The sequence below is a fragment of the Physeter macrocephalus genome, chromosome 12 (assembly GCF_002837175.3).
Source record: "Physeter macrocephalus isolate SW-GA chromosome 12, ASM283717v5, whole genome shotgun sequence".
In the NCBI taxonomy this organism is placed as follows: domain Eukaryota; kingdom Metazoa; phylum Chordata; class Mammalia; order Artiodactyla; family Physeteridae; genus Physeter; species Physeter macrocephalus.
Window position 1 is genome coordinate 26,207,132 of NC_041225.1, and position 18,643 is coordinate 26,225,774.

The 18,643-nt window shown below is 46.1% G+C and overlaps 1 protein-coding gene across 18 annotated transcripts in view; it reads left to right on the forward strand.

Annotated features, from left to right (window-relative positions):
• SNTG2 (syntrophin gamma 2) overlaps positions 1-18,643 on the forward strand; it is a 198,653-nt gene that overhangs the window by 149,163 nt on the left and 30,847 nt on the right. For 17 of the 18 annotated variants that reach the window (XR_003682319.2, XR_003682321.2, XR_003682322.2 and 14 more), the window contains 3 exons: positions 2,369-2,498; positions 4,140-4,178; positions 11,743-11,859. Coding sequence is in view for 14 of the 18 variants with exons in the window: in XM_028496836.2 (XP_028352637.1) it covers positions 2,369-2,498; positions 4,140-4,178; positions 11,743-11,859 (286 nt within the window). In the remaining 4 variants the exon portion in view is untranslated. The remainder of the gene's footprint in view (positions 1-2,368; positions 2,499-4,139; positions 4,179-11,742; positions 11,860-18,643) is intronic. The other variant, XM_028496841.2, reaches the window with a different exon arrangement.

Consider the following 18,643-nt stretch of genomic DNA (forward strand, 5'->3'; position numbering starts at 1 on the left):
ATTCTGTATTTGAAGTCCCGTTGTCACTGTACCTTTACTTCTTTAAGCAAGCTTTCCTCTAGCTTCTTGGACATGTTTATAATGACTGTTTTGAAGCCTTTCTGCCGGATGTGACGTCCGGTCACCTCGCAGACACCTTCCACGCCTGCTTTTCCCCAGGCCGCGCGTCGCGCTGTCCTGTCTCCAGCAGCTCCGGGTGCAGGTCCTCACCCCACACCCCGACCTGCGGTTTGTTGTTTATTGTTTAGTGACCGGCTGGATCATTTTTGTGAAGTCTGGGCACCACTCTCCCCCGAGTCCTGTTAAGCCTGAGGTTGGTTTCTTTCTGTGACCACACCTGGCTGTTAAACTTCACTCATTTCCAGCTGATTGGTCTGTTATTTTCAGCAAAGCTTTGTGGTGTAAATGGATCGGCAGAATATTCCAGTCAAATCTGGGTTCCTTTGAACAACTAGTTCCTGGGGTCGGTGTCTGAGTTTTGTTCTGACCCCAGGAGAGCTCCTTCCAGCTGTTTTATTCCCAGGTTTTCTCCTGAAAACTAGCCGGCCGCAGTTCAACTGTATTCGTTTAATTTATGAAACTCTTTCTAATTGCCTTTCACCGAAACGTCCACTTTTTTTTTTTTGCGGTACGCGGGCCTCTCACTGTTGTGGCCTCCCCCGTTGCGGAGCACAGGCTCCGGACGCGCAGGCTCAGCGGCCATGGCTGACGGGCCCAGCCGCTCCGCGGCATGTGGGATCTTCCCGGACCAGGGCACGAACCCGCGTCCCCTGCATCGGCAGGCGGACTCTCAACCACTGCGCCACCAGGGAAGCCCCATTCCACTGTTTTTGAAGTGCCTATGACCTTGAACTTCTCCACGTTCTACTGCAAATGAAGTCACTTTCTGTGGAAATTGACCAGGAGCTGTAGGTTTTGTGGCCTGTCTCTCACCCCTTCCCCAGGTAAAATTTCTGAGCCAGGGCTCTGGCGCAGGGTGTGGGGACAAAGACACACTTGTCTGTAAATGAACCTTATGTTCTGATTCAAGCAGTGCTGATTAGGGTGGGAATGACACCTAGTCAGGGATATCTACTTATAAAAAAGACAGAAGGATTGTTTAATCAGAGAAACTCTGGTTGGTAGATTTGGCCCAAGAACATGCAGGGCTGTTTTATAATGTCTCTACTTCCTTCTCCCGCCCTTGTATCCTCTCCTGTATGAAACCATGATTGAACCCACATCTGAAAGACTACTAAAACATAATTTAGCGCGAACCTTGTTTAAAAAAATTTTGTTTTGTCATTTTTAGCCTTTCAGTTGTCTTCTTAAGGACATGGAGGTGTAAGCTGCATGGGTTAGTGGTGCATTTTTCTTAAGAGAAAACGAAGGCGTGTAAGTGACGTTGTAACGCTTGTGTTGGTCAGTTCAGGCTGCCTTAGCAAAATACCAGACGGGGGTGGAGGGCGGGGGGGCGGGATGGCGCTTGAACAACAGCAATTTATTTTCTCACAGTTCTGGAGGCTGGAGGCCCAAGATCAAAGTTCCAGAGGCTTGTGTCTGGTGGGCACTCTCCTCCGGCTCGCGGATGGCTGTCTTCTCACTGTGTCCTCATATGGAACAGAGTTCTGGGGCCTCTTCTTATAGGGACCCCAGTCCTGTTGGATCAGGCCCACCCTTCTGACCTCACTTAAGCTTCTTTCCTTAGAGGTCCCATCTCCAAATATACCCACACTGGGGACTAGGGCTTTAACATGTAGGTTTTGGGGAATACACACATCAGTCTATAGCATATATGGAAATTATCTCTGGAAAAAAAGGCTTGCACGATATAGGGGAAAACTACTGAATTAGAGACAGTGATGTCGCTGTTATGAATAATTTGCCATGGGTGGGTTTGTGGCAGGTTGCTTCTCATGGTTAAAAACAAAGGAGAACCAACTTCTTCAAAAGCTCTGTTGTAAATCAGACGTATGCGTGTGGTCCTGAATACCATCGACGCTGAGGAATGGTGGTGTTTGACCTGCTCCTTCATCACTGGGTCAAAAGCCTTCAGTACCGTGATAAGCGGTCTCCGAAAGAATCACTGCTAAGGACCCCACAAAACAGTAACTCCAGCACTGCTCTAAGAGCGAGGGTATTTTCTACAGGAGCTGCCTTTCATGTTTTTATTAAATTAGAAATAGGGATTTCAGCGTTTTGAACTTAATTGCAGTAAACCTACCTAAGATACAGAGACGGGTTAGGCTGTGCCCACGGCTGTGAGCTGTGTTTCCCGCGGTGACTGCGGGTCGGTGCTGAGCAGGGCTGAGCGGGCGCCGCCTTCTCCCGGTCCTGGGGCATCGGATCCCAGGGGCCTCCTCCAGCATCTCCTGTCCTCCTCCTGCAGGTGCAGTGCACTTGAGGTGCAGGCCCTGGATGGGGCGAGCTCGGGAATCCTTTGGTTTTACACCGCCCAGGAGAGCGCCGACTGGCTGAGGGCTGTGTCTGCCAACATCAGCGACCTGACGCTGCAAAATGTGAGCACGGAGACTTTCCACTGTCCCTGTTTTTGCTTTTTAATCCACGAAAATAATTATGATTTTTTGTTATTTATGATGAATCCTAAAACAGTTGGTAATAACATTAAACAGAAGAACATGTACTTTTTTTCAACGTAACTAACGTTTGACTAAAAAAGTTAAAGATTAAGTCTTCTAAAAGTTTCCTGGTATGAGAGTGTAGACTGAATCAAACCTGTGGACTCTTCACCTCTGGTTCTCTCTCTCCCTCTCTCCCTTTCCACGCACCTACACAGAAGTATTTGTGTGCATGTAATTTTATATATACTCTATCCAAATGCATTGATGTAATGTGACATTTTTATTTGGGGAACCCAATTGGGTTAAAGATGTAATTCTCCAAAACATTAAGGAAACTTATAAAGAGGCACCTCCACCGCAAATATCCCTTCTCAATGGCTCACCGCAGGCACCCAGGAAAGAAAAAGCGCTCTGTCTCTTTGAGTGATCTGTTTGATGATCAAGGTCAATATGAAACTTCAAAATGAAACAATAAAACCAGATGGGGTGAGAGTAAAACATGAATATTAAAGTAGTCAGTTCCCTAAAGCAACCGCTGTATCCCGGCAGTAAGTTGATGGCCACAGCCGCGGGAGGCTCAGGCAAGGACCAGCCCTTGGCCCGAGGAGGCCGCGGACCCGTTTCCTTGTTCTCAGCCCCTGCGGGTGACTTGCCCCGTTGTCCATATTTGCACCCCAGGGTCTGCTCTGGCCCAGGGAAGCTGGTGGCAGGAGGAGCCCGGGGGTCTGGATGCACACGGCATAGCCGGCCGGGCTCAGGCCCCGCAGCAGCCCTGTCTTCCTCTCACACCTGCCTCGTTCCTGGAAACTACTAAGCAGAGGTCGCCTGAGCACTTTGAAATATCAGGGAAGCAGCAATGTGAGATTTCTATTCCAAAGACCTCAGAGGCTCTCAGCTACATAGGAGGTACTAGACCCTCTCTAAGACCTCAGTTTTCCGACGTGACATTTTGAATTCCAAAGGTATCTGGATGGATAAAAGGAAAAGAAAAAACCAGGTGGTGGTAGCTTGATACTGGCCGAAATGCATGGTTCTAGTTGAATCTCACACATTGTAGCTACTGGGCGGAGTAGAGGGAAAGAAGCGCAGACGCTTTGGGGCCGGAAGTGTGGATTCAAAGCCACTTCCCAACTGAGTAGTCTTGACCTTGTTCTTACTCTGGACCTTCATTTCCTCACTGGTTAAATTTTGCAGGATTGCTGGGAGAGTCAAGGAAGGAGGAGCAAATGTGAACTGTGAAAACTATAATCACCTAAACCATGTCGCACAGAAATCATTTGCCCCAATTCTTTCCGACGTGGAGATTTAAGCGTCCGCTGCCCCAGAGCTTCACTTAGTAAAGAGCTGATGCTTGAGACAGTAGCGTCGGTAGCTACTCTTGGGTTTTCTGTTATGAGAGTCATTGCCAGACATCCGTACGTGCTCTGGTTTGGTTTTCAGATAAGAAATACCTCATAAAGGAAACGTTTCATGCAGGGACACTTCATGCAGCTAATTAAATTCAGTTGCCAGTTAGGTTGAAAAATTATGACATCAATACACTTGTCATACTGACTCCTTGCTTCCCTCTCTCTACAGATGAAAATGGCAAATAAATGCTGTTCTCCTTGTGACCAGGTAGGATTTGTGGGGTTTGTGTTGGTTATACAATGTCCCCGAAGGGAGCCTCTTTCTGTTTTTGAAACGTGGTTTGGAAATTTTGACAGGAAAGCATTAGCACACATCGGACCGAAGTCACGATCCTTACCCTCAGCGTTAACTCCAGAAAGCTACTCGTTTGTCCTGGAAATAGTGTAGGAGGGATCGTCTGACCTGAGTGCGCCGTGTTATCAGTGCTCTATCGGCAGTTATATTTTCTAAGGAATCGTGATTAAATGATAACCTGGATATGATTGTTTAAGCTTAGAGGGGTTGGACGGCTGAGACACACCTGTGTAATCTGGAGTCTTCAGCATCCTGTGATTTTCTTAGATCACATCCTCGTTCAGGAAGTTTCACTCTGGGAGGCTTTGGGCAGCTGCTGTTGCAGGTGGGAAGGAAGCCCCCCACCCCTGCGCCCCGTGCTGGCCTTTACTCACCTTGAGGCCACGTGTTCCGGTGGTGGTAGCCCTGCGTCTTCGGGAGCCCCTGGCTCATTCCCTCCGAGAGCAAAGGCCAGCCTGTAATACGCCCGGTTTTCTAATTCAAGGACTGCTCATTTACTAGGTCTGTAAGTACTTAGCTGTGTATCAGGTAACTACACTTTGAAGTCACTACATTATTTTTCTATTTCCTTTTTGAGAAAGTCATAGTTCAAGCTGTAAGTGTGAACTTTTAAAAATGTATAGCTTCTTAGCTTTCTGGTTGTGTCTTTCATGGGTCAGGGGCAATATACGTGGTAGGCTCAAGTTAAGCAAACTAAAGGAATGTGTTCAGTTTGCTTTAAATAGCACTTAGAGACAGATGCTCTTTGCGTAGTGCTGAGTGATAAAATTGGCGCATTCAAGAGAGTAAGTACCTGCCAATCAAATGTTTCCTGAAAAAGATAGGAAATTAGGATCATGTTTTAAGTTAAACCCCTCTAGTCAACATTTTTAAATTAGATAAGAAACACCAAGAAAGGTTCTTCTAACTTTTATTTGTTGTAATGTTTTTCTAAATTTATGAACAGCTGTTTTTGTTTACATAGCTAAATGAGGGTGTTTAGCTATTTAATGAGTAATGGTCCCATAAATGTCTTCAAATTAATGTAGGACTCGTTTCATAGTCTTACACATAAAATACAGCTTTTCTGCTGTGCTTAGTGTTTCTAAGACAGAAGTTTCTCTTGGACTTTTCCCCTGAGGACACACCTCCCCGTAGTTCACACTTAAAGCCTGTCTTCTCTGGATTTATTTACCAAAGCTGGTGGGACAATAGACCAAATTGGTGTTTTTGTCTCCAAGAATAATTTGCCATTTGAAATTGGATTTCTGTTGGCACAAGCAAAACTAGCAAAGTGTCCCGGGGGATCCTTTTTGTCATGAATCAGAGACTCTTCCAAGACTGATGCCAAAAATCGGCCTCTGTACACGGGCACCGAATTGAATCTCAGAGACAGAGTTTGGGTAAAGTAGGAAAGAAGAGCTTTATTGCTTTGCCTGGCAAAGCGGGCCACAGCGGGCTAATGCCCTCAAAACTGTGTGTCCTGGCCTGGAGGGGGTAGTGAGGAGTCTTATAGTCAAGCGGCAGGGCTGCTGGTAAGGATCGGGGTGCCTGCAGGGCTTGCATTCCTTCAAGCCAGAGATCCTCTGTCGTCAGGTGGTCTGTGATGGGCTCCTGTGGTTCTCAAGGTTCCGGAACTGTGACCTTCTCTCTGGAATGAACAATACTAACATCTTCCATTTGTTGGGGGTTTTAGTTCTGCAGAAGAGCTCAAAGACATTGTTCTGTGTATCCCTTGAGGGAGAACCAGGGCCCTGCCCCAAGGCTGCGCTATTGTTTCCTGGCTGCCCCTCCCTTGTCTCTTGCATCCCCTCCCTTCCCTGATTAGCAACTGTTTGAACCTGCCCTTTGGGACTCAGGGAGGGTCCTGGAGGCTGAATGCAGCCTATTTCCCACAAACAGGAAACAGGGAGCACAGAAAGGCTTCCATACCCAGGAGCCCCACGGCCCTGCTCCGTTTCAGCACCGTGGGAGAGAGTGCCCTGCAGGTGGAGCCCTTCCTTCAGCTTCTCCATGTCCTGTCCCAGAGGGGAGTTGTCCTGTCCCCGACTTCCCAAACAGATCATGCATGGTCAGTGGCTTGGGAACAGTCATGTGCAGGCACACGTGAAGGCCTATTACACAGAGACTTGAGCAGCTTTCACAGGACTTGAACTTGACGCATTTGGAGCCCACTCTGCGTTTTTGCGGCTGTACATGACTGCCTGGCCGGCTGGAAAGAGCACTAGTCTGGAAACCAAAGCATGTTTTGTTTTGTTTTGAAATTTAACTCCTCTTTATCACTGAATCACAAGAGAGAATCAAGAAGCAACGTTCAGGAAAAGTTAAAACTATCTGAGGAGCAAAACTCCCAACACAAAGGACATGAAATGAATTATGGTTCAAAGGCCTCTGAGGCAGTGGAGTGATTTCGCTTTGGTTTTATCTTAGTGAAATTGTGTCATATATGAGGCCACGTTTGTGTGATGTCAGTCTCGGTGGCCTTAGGTGAGTCAAACCTGGATTCTAATCCCACCTAATCCCTTCTCCGGTGGTGCAGTTGGAACACATTAACACCTGAGCCCTAGTTTCTTAATCTATAAGAGAAGAAAGTTGCAAAGGGTAATCTAAAGTCTTTTTTTAACTTTAAAATTTCTATATAATTTTGAATTTACTTAAGGGGTTGAATTTGTTTATCTGGAAAGAAACATCAGAGCCAGGCCTCACTATGTGAGGTTGTAAAAGAACTAACCCCTGCCCCAATTTGCCGAGTTTTCAGTAGAGGATGCTTTCACATTTTCTCCAAAAACTAAACATTTTGTATGCACTATAGGAGTTTAGATTTATGGTGTTGGGCCCTATTTAAAAACAGGAAGGATTTTTTTCTCATTTTGAACAATTAATTATTGATTTTGGTATGTAGCAAAAAATAATATTGAATAAATAAGAAAAAAGTAAAGATATTGACAACCACTGAAATTGACAAAAACCAAAGAAAACAGAATTAGAAGGATAATACAAAAGGCATAAGTATAGATTTTTAGACTCATATCTGGTAAGTAAAATGACTGTATAATTTGTCATCCAAACTGGGACACTTCTTTCTGGGATGGAGACTGACCTAAAAGTAACACTAAGACAACAGGAGTAACTTTAGAATCATCCCAGGAAAACCAGGACATGTGTTCACCCTGCGAAAACAGCAAGAATCTATTTTCCAAAATAAATATTTTCCCGAAAACCTGAATTAAAGGAGATATGGGTACCTTAATCACCAAATCCAAAAGAGGCTGAAATAATTCAAGTTATTCTAGCTTTTTCTGTGAAAAGGAACAGAGTAGTTGTACAGTTATTATCTGATGGACAGGTAGGTGTTCATAAAATTATAATATACATTTCTTGGATTATGTAATAAGCCATAGAAAATTCATAATGTAAAATTTAAAATTAGCTTCCCTTAAAATTATTTATGAACTGCATATACCTAAAAAAGATTCATAAAGCAGCCAATGTTTCCAGTAATAGCTAAGCGATAACTTATTTCTTTGCTAATTAATATAGGCAGAATTAAATTACATATGGAATTTCATTAACTTCACATCCAATTTATAGACGTTTCAGGTTATTAACAATCTGTATGTTTCCATCTTGGCCAGCAAAGGAGTTCCTAGTTTGCTTCTCAATATGTAACTCCTGTTGGATGCTGTGCCCAGGACTGTATTAACCAGATGGAAGGAGAAGCAGCAAAATAAATAAGACACTGCCCCAGGCCTGGAGGAGGAGGAAGATGGCAGGACCGAGGAGGGGTGGGCTCCACAACCAGTGTCTGTGTCTCCAGAGAAACAGGGCAGCGCTCAGGCTGAGTGAGAATCAGATGGAAAATCTATCCCTTGACAAATTGTCCTCACGAAAGAACGCTTGCTGCTGCTGTGCTAGAAAACGAATCACAGCTTCTCCATTTCAGCCCAGAAGTTACACTTTCAGCTTTCTACTCACCCTTGACCAGTCTATAATGTGAATCTAATCTACCCATCCATCCATCATATCTATCTACCTCTCTACCTATCTATCATCTAGCTAGCTAGCTATCTACCTATCTATCATCTAGCTAGCTAGCTATCTACCTATCATCTATCTATCTATATCTATCTGTCATCTATCTATCATCTAACTATCTATCATCTGTCTATCATCTAGCTAGCTAGCTATCTACCTATCATCTATCTATCTATCTATATCTATCTATCATCTATCTATCTATCATCTAACTATCTATCATCTATCTATATTCCCCTGTCTGTGCATATTACAGCCCTGTCTTAAATTAAGCTCCTATGATTCAGGTTCCAGTATATCATTCATCCCTTGTGGAATCCACATTGCAGTCTATGACTAAGTATTTCATGAAGAGAGAGAGGACCATGGGAGACTTGTCAGCATTTGAATATACGATTAAAAAATAGAGGAAAAACCAGCAGTTTGTCCTCCCTACAGCCCCCTTTGAGACCCAAAGCTGAAGCTTGGTCTCTTGGGAGTTCTTGGCAGAGAAAATAATGTGTTTACAGGTTTTAGGGACCCTCACGCCATATTGCTAGAGACCCGCCGAGGGCTGTTTTCTTTCCATTACTTAGTTTTTCATCCGGATGGCAATGATTTTTTATTCCTACCAGCCCTTACTGGCTTAGTAGTTTGAAAAGTACCTTGGTAAGATTCCTGGTAATAAATATAGTATCAAAGCAGATTGTTGAGCTTGCTGCTGACTTAAAAATGTGCAATAATTTGGAATTTAAACAACTTCCTATGTTTTCTAGAAATGCTGGTTCCATACTTTGAAGGTAACCAGTAAAACAAAAGGCTGCCAGTCCGCCGACCTGACGGATACAATAAGCAGGTCCTCCCTGCTGTGATTATTTAACTTCCCATAAAGTCACGGTAGTGATAGATGAAGAGCCACGCATGGTTTCTTTCAAGAAGTTTTAGGGGACGAGCCCTCCCTGCCAATCCTGCGGATGTGGAATAGATACAGGTAAAGACACAGGTCTCGTCCTCAGAGAGCGTGTGGTCTAACGCAGACCCAGAGGGAAGCAGTGTGAGAGCCCCAGAAAAGACAGCCCTGATCCTGCTTAGAGATGCCGAGAGGATCTGACATCATGTGATGCTGAGTATCGCCATGCAAACGGCGGCATCTGCCCTCAAAACAGGCTTGTGCAGTGGCATCCATCCCCTTCTGAAGATAAGGACATGGAACACAGAGCCCTTGATGGGCTTGATGTAGCCTGACGTCCAGAGCTCCTGCCCCTGGAGCTGCTTTCACTGAGTGTCACCTGTGGTCCCCACCCCACTACTGAGAAGGCAGCCCTCTCAGAAATAGGATAACGGGGTGAATATTGTCCGGAACCACAGGATGTCTCATGAGCGCTGATAAATGTATAAAAATATACCCATGCTGCTAAGCATGCCGTTTGAGACCTACAATGATGACTGGTTTGTAAAACGCTACCAAACACCCACTGCCTCTGGGTGATGCTCAGCAAGGTGGTCTTGTGCCAACTTAAAGTAACCAGGACGGCCTCTGAATGCCACACGCCCAGTCTGCGTGGAACGGAGGCTCGTCTCTGAACAAATCCCTGTTCTTCACTGTGTAAAACTCAATCCAGTTGCAATTCATTGTTTTTAGTAACCGTGCTTAAAATGAATCCTGTCTTATGTAAACTATACAAATCACTGTGCTTGTGCAGTGGTGAGTGTGGAATTCACAACCACCCATTGAATTTGTGTTAATTTTAGAACGTCAGGGAGCTGCTGAACTAGCTAGAGAAAATGAAGTGTTTCTTCCCTAAAATACGCAGAGAACTCTTAAGACTCAGCAGTAAGAAAACAAATAACCCGATTAAAATGAAGCTTGTTTTAATCATGGAAATTGAGCACGTCTTATGATTTACAGCAGTATTAATGCTGCTGTTATAATGAACAAGTGTATCTGTGTGATCCTACCAGACAAAAAGCAGAAAAGTCAACCAGCCATTTTTAAGTAATGTGTGTAATCAGTTTCAAATCCACATGACATTCAAGGACTCAGTCCTATTTGGGTGGTTTCCGCAGAGCTCTAATTCCATCCGAGCAGTGCGTTACTTGCCTCCTGCCCGCTAGTACTTTGGGAGGGAGTTTTCTGTGGTACAGCGTTAAATTCTCGAAATTACCACGTGAGGGAATCCTAGTCCCGTTGTATGATGAGAAAATGGACCCGGAAACATTAAATGAGTCCAGGGACACATGAAATAAGGTTGTCTTGTATAGTGATAATAAAACTCTCTTTCAGAACGTTAAAACTGTATCACATTGATGTGACCCTAAGCCTTCACAAGACAATAGCTAAACCGAGAGGGAAAAGACGAGTCCCTGAGCCAGTGGTTACTTTACGAAGCTCTGTGTTTCTAGGACACTGATGCACTAGACAACTTCTGTTCAACACCTTGAGTGGTTAGCTGTGGCTACCGCTCTCCGTAGAATGATACTCTTTAATTTTCTCTTTTCCATCACCAGGAACACTGTGAAAATAGGGCTTTTGTAAAAAAAAAAAAAAAAAAAAAAATTTCACCTGGCATCTTGACCTGGGAAGTCTTCCACCAGGCGTGATTGAAAGCTATCAGTGGTTTAGCAAGTAAAAATGGAAAGGAAATGACCTACCTTGAGCCCCCGCGGCTCAAGTCACGTCACGCGGCTGCTGTGAGGGCGCTTCCCGGGGGCTGCGGTCCCCAGACCTGGAGGGCAGCCACCTTCAGACAGCCCAGAGGACTGTTCACGCCCTAAAGCCCTCGGCCTGTCTATGATAGTTTACTACTAATTTTGTTTAAATGTGCAAAGTACGTGTCACATTACAATTTTAGCTGAGACGACGCGGGGATTTTACCTTCGTACTAGTTTAAATTCATATGCACTCAATTTTTAAATTGTATTACTCTTCCCGTTAACTTTTTAACCACATTCTGATTTGTTATAGTTTGCATTTTGTGTCACTAGATAGTCAGTGCCAGTTGTGGGAATCTCATATTGTTGTATTATTTTCACTGTTGTTAGGAAGTTGAACTATAAAGAAACAATCATTTCTCCCACGCGTATTAACGATATGTTTACTACAGAAATGGAAAATATAATAGCTGCTTTTGCAACCTCATAGACAGATTACAAATACTAACCCCTGATAGGATGTAATTAAATCCTGTGGTTGGAAAAATCTACCTATGGGAGGCACGGCTGTGAGGCAGCTGAGACGTCCAGCACTGGCCCAAACTAAGAGAACTCAGAAGCTCATATTTCGAGCCGGCCCAGTGCAGAAGTCTGGACATTTGACCCAGATGTTACACGTTTTTGTGGCGTCCGCTTGATCGGAGGTTGGACGTGGCCGAGGGCTCCCCCGTCCCTGTCTGCGGCCCGTGGTGTGTTGCTTGTTCTCTACGCCCCGGTGGCCCTGTGCTTCTCCTAAGGCCTGGTTGTTAATTCTGAAGGTTTTGCTCCACAGGTCATCCACGTGGGGTGGGTCCGCGAGAGACTGGGAGGGGCCGGCCCCTCTCAAACCTTCAGATCCAAGTTCCTGGCCCTGAAGGGCTCGTCCTTCTACGTCTTCACCTCTCCTCCGGTAAGCAGGCCTCCGGGGGTCTGGGAGGGATGCCGACGAGGCCATTCTTGTAAGAGAAGCAACGATCTGATCTAGCGCTTGGAAGAGGCCAGAGAGGGTGCACGACCAGCCGGCCGGCCTCGTCCGCCCCTGCGTACGTGGATGGGAAGGGCTCCTGTGTGGGCCCGCTGGCTTTTCTTACTCTAAATCCGTAAATCAACCAGTCCATGGTTTTCCTTCCATCGAACAGCCATTCAGACATTAAGAGTGTTTTCCTGCTTAAAATATCAGCTGACTGGGACGTGGGGATGTAAAGGCTTAGATGTCTTAGAGCATCAAGTATATAGCTGAAGAATCCAAAAAACAAACAAAATAGAAGAAAACCCTTCTGTTAAGACATTTCTAATTTAATGGTCAAATAATGAAACTTAAAAAGCTATTTTTCCCTCATATCTTCCAAGTTTTATAAAAATAAACAAACAGCCTGATTTAGTGGGGCCCATAACAGGAATTTAACGGTGAACGCGCTACAGTTTACAGTTCATTTTCTAATTCCTACCGGCGCCATTTTCCCCAAACTGACCAAATATAATGTGTGTGCCCTGCCTCCAAGTTTGTCAATTAAAGCAATTTCACTTTCTGTGAGTCCAAACATCAGAGCTGCAAACAAGCAGCAAAACCTGGTAGCTTCAGGCATCTAAGAAGCTAGATGCCGCTTACCTACAGTGTTGTTACTTTTCCGCCATTAAAAATAAATAAAAGGAGCTCCTTTTATTTAACGGCAGGCTGAATGCTCTGCCGTTGTCTGCACACGGCACGTTTTCTTTACCCACCCCTCCGTCAGTGGGCACTGACTGCGCCGTGTCCTGTCTGCTGTGAATGGCACTGTGACAGACATGCGGGTGCAGGGGATCTGGAGGCTCAGATTTCATTTCCTTTGGATAAACACCCAGAAGAGGGACTGCCGGGCCGTATGGCAGTTCTGTGTTTAATCTCTCTGAGGACCCTCCACACCATCTCCACAGTGGCTGCACCATTTTCCCTTCTCACCAGCAGCGCACGAGGGTTGCCTTTGCTCACACACCCTCCCAGCACTTGTCCTCTCTGACTTCGGAGGGATGGATGCGTTTATGGCAAACACGGGGGTGATGCTTTCTTGGGTGTTTTCTCATCTTCAGATTCATCAAGTTGTATACATTAAATGTGTATAGCTTTCTGCACGTCAGTCACACCTCAGTAAAGTGGTTTAAGAAAAGATTGACAGAGAACTTGCGCACAGGGCAGGAGAATTCCTACGTACCCCCGGTCCAGGTTTCTGAGGGCTGACCCCGTACAGAACTGTGGTCTGTTTGCTGAAACTGAAGGATTATCGGTGACACGGCACCGGGAAGTAAAGCACGGTCGCCACCAGACCTCACCAGTCTTCCCACCCAGGACCCAGGCCAGTATTCCACCAGGGACTCGAGCTTTCCATAAACCAAGGCTGTGAATTTACTGATGCTGGAGGGTTAGCTACAGATTTGCATAAGAACTGAGTTCTTCTCAAATGCAATAATGTTATTTAGCATTTGTTGCTAAATGTAACTTTCTGTGGTTTTGTCCAACCAAGTGAACATAAGAATAACCACAGATAACGCGCCCCCCCCCCATGGCCTCAATTCTGTCTACAGCAGTGACATGGAAGGCGGCTGGGGCGTGAGTGGTGGATCAGGGAGGGGCATCGAGAATCAGTACCCTGAGGCTCCAAGTGGAGGGGCCCCCCGCTGGCCTGTGACAGTTGGGAGAGGAGGAAAGGGTCACCCTACCTGCCCCCGATGTACCTGGAAGGAGGGCTCCCCCCTGCAGAAGTGGGGGAGAAGTGACTGATGTCCCAGGTCACACGCCTCAGAGTTCTCCTAATTTTTCTTTTCTTGTTAATTAAGATTCTCAAGGTATAAGTTTTCTCTTCATAGTACAACATTCTAAATTATGAGAAATGCTTTCCATATTTAATCAGATTTCTGTACCTGTTGTAGTGAAAGAGGATTTCATCCACTTCCCTCGGCAGTTTCAATTTCATGGACAGAAATCCTAATCTGGGGGCTCAGGGGATCTCCACAGCCGCCACATGACAATGCCACCTTTATTAACGCCAGGCTCGGCTTGTTGAAAACCCCGGGCCAGTCTCCTCGCATCGAGGTCCGCGTCACCAGCAGCACGTCGTGCGAATCGACTGCCGACCTCAGCTGCTCGGCCTTGCCTGGAGCAGGCCTTCTTCTGCCGTAAATATCGTTCTTAGACGTTTGAAATCTGCTCCGCTCCCTGCTCCGGCCTGGCCGAGGGCTGAGTCCTCCCCATGCGCCCCCCTCGGGGCCGGGGTCCCTCCGCAGCCGCCTTCCCCGGCACCAGGGAGCGGCTTTCACAGTCTGCTCCTCCCTTTCCTTCGGCTTGGCGCCCGCGTCTTCTGCGTTCCAGGTATTTTAGTCACACGCGGGGCGCACCGCGTCTTGTCACAGACGCCTGCCCCTCCTGATTCTGGATGCAGCTGGTGGAGGTGCTCCGGTGACCCTCAGAGGTGGAAAGGGCAGCGCGAGGAGCCCTGGTTTCCTCCGTGGACCGAGGAGAACTGGCCCACTTCTTACCAGTGAATTAAGTTTGGGTGAAGCCGGTGCTGGGCTGGCAGCCGCCCCTTGGGTTGCCGGTTAGCGCCTGTGCCCTGGGAGCTTTCGCGTACTTTGCCCGTAACCCTAGCAAAGCCACTCCACTTCCCTGCAGCTGGACGCGAGCCTCCCCTGGGAGCTGAGAATTACATGTGGCCATCAGCCCCGTATCACGGACGTTCTGGAAATCCGGAGATTGCCGGTTCTGGGTTATGTGCGATCCGGCAGCATGTCGTCTCTTCTGCGGGGCCCGTTCAGGAGGTGTTTGCAGAAAGCAGGTGCTTTGCAGGAAGTGCTTGTCTGTCTGTCTGTCTGTCTGTCTGTCTATCACTCTGTCTGTCTCTCTGCCCAGGGTCTCCTCCCTTACCTGATATCTAATTCCTCTGGGACAGAGTTGCAGCTCCGATATGGAGAAGGGGCCGCGTTACCGTGTAGTAAAGAAACACCTGTGAAAGAAGCCAGTCACAAAAGACCACATATTGTATGATTTCATTTATACGAAGTATCTAGAACAGGCAAATCTGTAGAAACAGGAAGTAGGTTAGTGGCGGCCTATGGCTGAGAGGGAGGAGGAGGACAGAGGGTGACAGCTAAAGGGTACGAGATTTCTTTGGGGGATGATGAAGATATTCTAAAATTGTGATAGTTGCACAACTGTGAACATACTCAAAAACATTGAACTGCACAATTAAAAAAGAAAGAAAGAAAGAAATACCTGCCCTCTCGTCTGCTCCTATAACCGGCATCTCCTCCGGCCGGTAACGGCGTTTCCCGGCAGGTGCACCTGTCAGCGACTCGCATCGCTGACAGTTTGTGCAGAGACACTTCCCATCCCCCCGTCGCTCCTCAGGGTCAGCAGCAGCGGCATCTTTCGATAATTACGGTTGCGTCGACATCAAAAAAAGAGTGAGGCCTTTTTTATGTGTTTGGCCCCTGCTGTTACTTGTAAAGGAGAAGCCAGACCCCAGGGGAGTCTGGAAGTGACGTCCAGGATGCAGACCTGTGAGGGTGAGTGAGCCCCGCGTTCATTTTCGGATCACGCTGGAGTTAGGGTAGCCAGATGCTAACGTAAATTCTTCACATCCGTTCAAAATCGCCTGCTAGCAGATCAGAGTCTCAGATCACTGAAATATGAAAATTCCTTCCCCTGAAGAAAGCCTGTAGTTTCACAATGTGATTTTTAGGCGTAAATATAAAATCGTACGTCCCATCAGTATAGCACGCCGCAGCCTCTGAAGCCCCAGAACGTGGCAGAATTTAAGAAGCGCGCTGAGACGGGCACACAGGTGCAGACCACTCGGTGCCTGTGGCTGTGGTTCCAGCCGGGTGGGGATGCCGCTGCCGCCCCAGACGGAGCCCCACGGGGCCCACAGTAGTGAGTGCTGGGGGTTCCTGAGCCGGAGACATCTAGGGATGCCCCAAGGAGATTTTCAAGTAAGGTCGGGTACCCTTGTTTCTAGCGCAGGGACGACACCCGTCTGGCAGGATGGAGCTCGGAGGCATCAGTACGTAGATGGTCCTTAATGCTGCGAGACCGGACGAGCCTCCCCGTCACCGCGCTGGATTCTGCATGGTCACAAGTTGCAGAAGCCATCCGCCTCTCCTGAACCTGCATAATTTCTGTTTTCCAGGGTAATCAATACTAGTAATGCCCAGGAAGAAGTGAAAGGATGAAGGCAGTAGTATTTATAAATATTCACTCCAAAAATTAGATTGAGTTGACCTGATTTATTTGTGTGCTTCCTGATGTCTTCATATAATTTTGAAATTTCCTTACTAAATATCACCTATAAACAAGTACAAAGTAAATGGCTACTTGAGAGGTGTTGTGAGACTGAAAGGTGACTTATGGAGAATTTCTCTCTATCAGTAAACGCTACAAACCAATTTGTTTATTCTCCGCTGTCCTGGGAGCTTCTTAATGTGGCTCCCGTGGAATCCAGCATCACGCCGAACATGAGGAAGATGCTCCTTGGTTACTGGTTGGATAGTCTGTAAGGTGAATATTAAGTATTTAAATAAATATCTAATATATCTATTAATACAAATATTTAATAATAAGCATTAAAGCTCTGTGGCTGAGCTATGTGATTCGGAAATATCATCAGATCCTCTAAAGAGAATACAGTTGACCCTTGAGCAATGCAGGATTTAGGGGCTCTGACCCTCCGCACAGTGGAAAATTCAGTATAACTTATAATCCACCCTCCTTATATGCAGTTCCTCTGTATCCACGGTTCTGCATCCGCCGATTCAACCAACCTCAGATCGCATGGTGTTTACTACATGCATTTACCGTTGAAAAAAATCCACGTAAGAGTAGACCCACGCAATTCAAACCCGTGCTGTTCAAAGGTCAACTGTATAGAGGAAAAATCAACCCTTGAGATTTTGGGGGGCAGGTGTGGACAGGAAGCCAACAAATCCCAAACCGGTTTGTGATGGAAACCCTCAAATAACAACGAGCAAATTCCACGAGAAGCAAAGGCAGACTACATTAGAATCTTTCCAGCCTTTGCAGCTTAAAGGAGGAGGTGGGCTGCATGAGGCCCCGATCCAGGTGCCCAGAGGCGGAGCCTCCATCCCGCGCACTTGCTGTCCCTGGTTCTGCACGGCGAGTTCTCAGGTGTGGAAGTTTCCCTGCCGGAGACAGTGTGATGTTGACGCTCCGGCTCCCAGACTTTTGGAAAGATTTCCCAGAGTTCATTCGTATCATTTAAGGTAAAAATGGTAGCGGTTCCATTTCTGTTTTCATTAAATAAAGAAAACAAGTATGTAAATATTTTCCTATTAAAGTCAAGTATTTTGAGAACGTTTGAGTACACAGTGTTAGTACCTACAAGAGTTAGGTAGAGATCAGAAAGGTATGAACCACAAAAATTTCCAGAGTCAGAGCCTGAAGGCAGGATTCTCATGGCTCCTCTTGGGGTATGTGTGTGATGCCATAGTGTATAGTTTAGCACATACCCATTTCCAAAGGTAACCACATGACAATAATTCACCTGGTAATTTGCTTTGAGATGAAAAGGCTGTGTATTAAACACAACATATAAAGACATGAAACAGCCTGGGTAACTTTTTTTCAAAGATTTTATTTTTAGAGCAGTTGTAGGATTACAGTAAAAGAGAGGGGAAGGCACGGAGATTCCCCTCTACACGCAGGCCCTACACATCCGTAGCCCTCCCCATCATTAACATCCCCCCAGATGGTACGTGTTTTACCCAGGTTGAACCTACCTGGACGCCTCTTATCACCCAAGTCCACAGTTTCCATTACAACTCACTCTTGATGTTGCACATTCTGTGGGTTTGGACAAATGTGCAATGACGTGTGTCCACCATTGTGGTTTAGAGAGCAGTTTCACTGCCCTAAACATCCTCTTTGATCCACCTATGTGTACCTCCCTACTTACCAACACTGACAACCACTCATCTTTTTACTGTCTGCAGAGTTTTGCCTTTTCCAGAATGTCAGATGGAGTCATACAGCAGGTAGCCTTTTCAGATTGACTTCCTTCACTTAATAATACGCATTTAAGTTTCCACCGTGTCTTTTCATGACTTGAGAGCTCATTTCTTTTTAGCTCTGAAAAAATATCCCACGTCTGATGAACCATAGTTTATTTATCCATTCACCTACTGAAGGACATCTTGGTTGCTTCCAGGTTTGGGCAACTATGAATAAAGCTGCTATAAACATCCATGTTCAGGATTTTGTTTGGACATAAATTTTCATCACCTTTGGGTAAATACCAGGGAGTGTGATTGCTGGATCATAGGGGAAGAATATGTTTAGTTTTGTGAGACACTGTCTTCCGAAGTGGCTGCACCATCCTGCATCCCCACCAGCCACGACCGAGAGTTCCTGTTGCTCCACGTCCCCACCAGCATTTGGTGCTGTCGGTGTTGGGTTTTAGTCATTTTAATAGGTGTGTGGTGGTCTCTTAGTGTTGTTTTAATTTTCATTTCCCTGACAACATTTGACATGGACCACATTTTCACGTGATTATTGACCATCTGTCTGTCTCCTTTGGCGAGGGATCTGTGAAGGTCTTTGGTCCATTTTTACTCAGGTTGTTTTCTTAGTGCTGAGTTTTAAGAGTACTTTGTGTGTTTTGGTTAACAGTCCTTTATCAGATGTGTCTTTTTTTTTTTTTTTTTTTTTT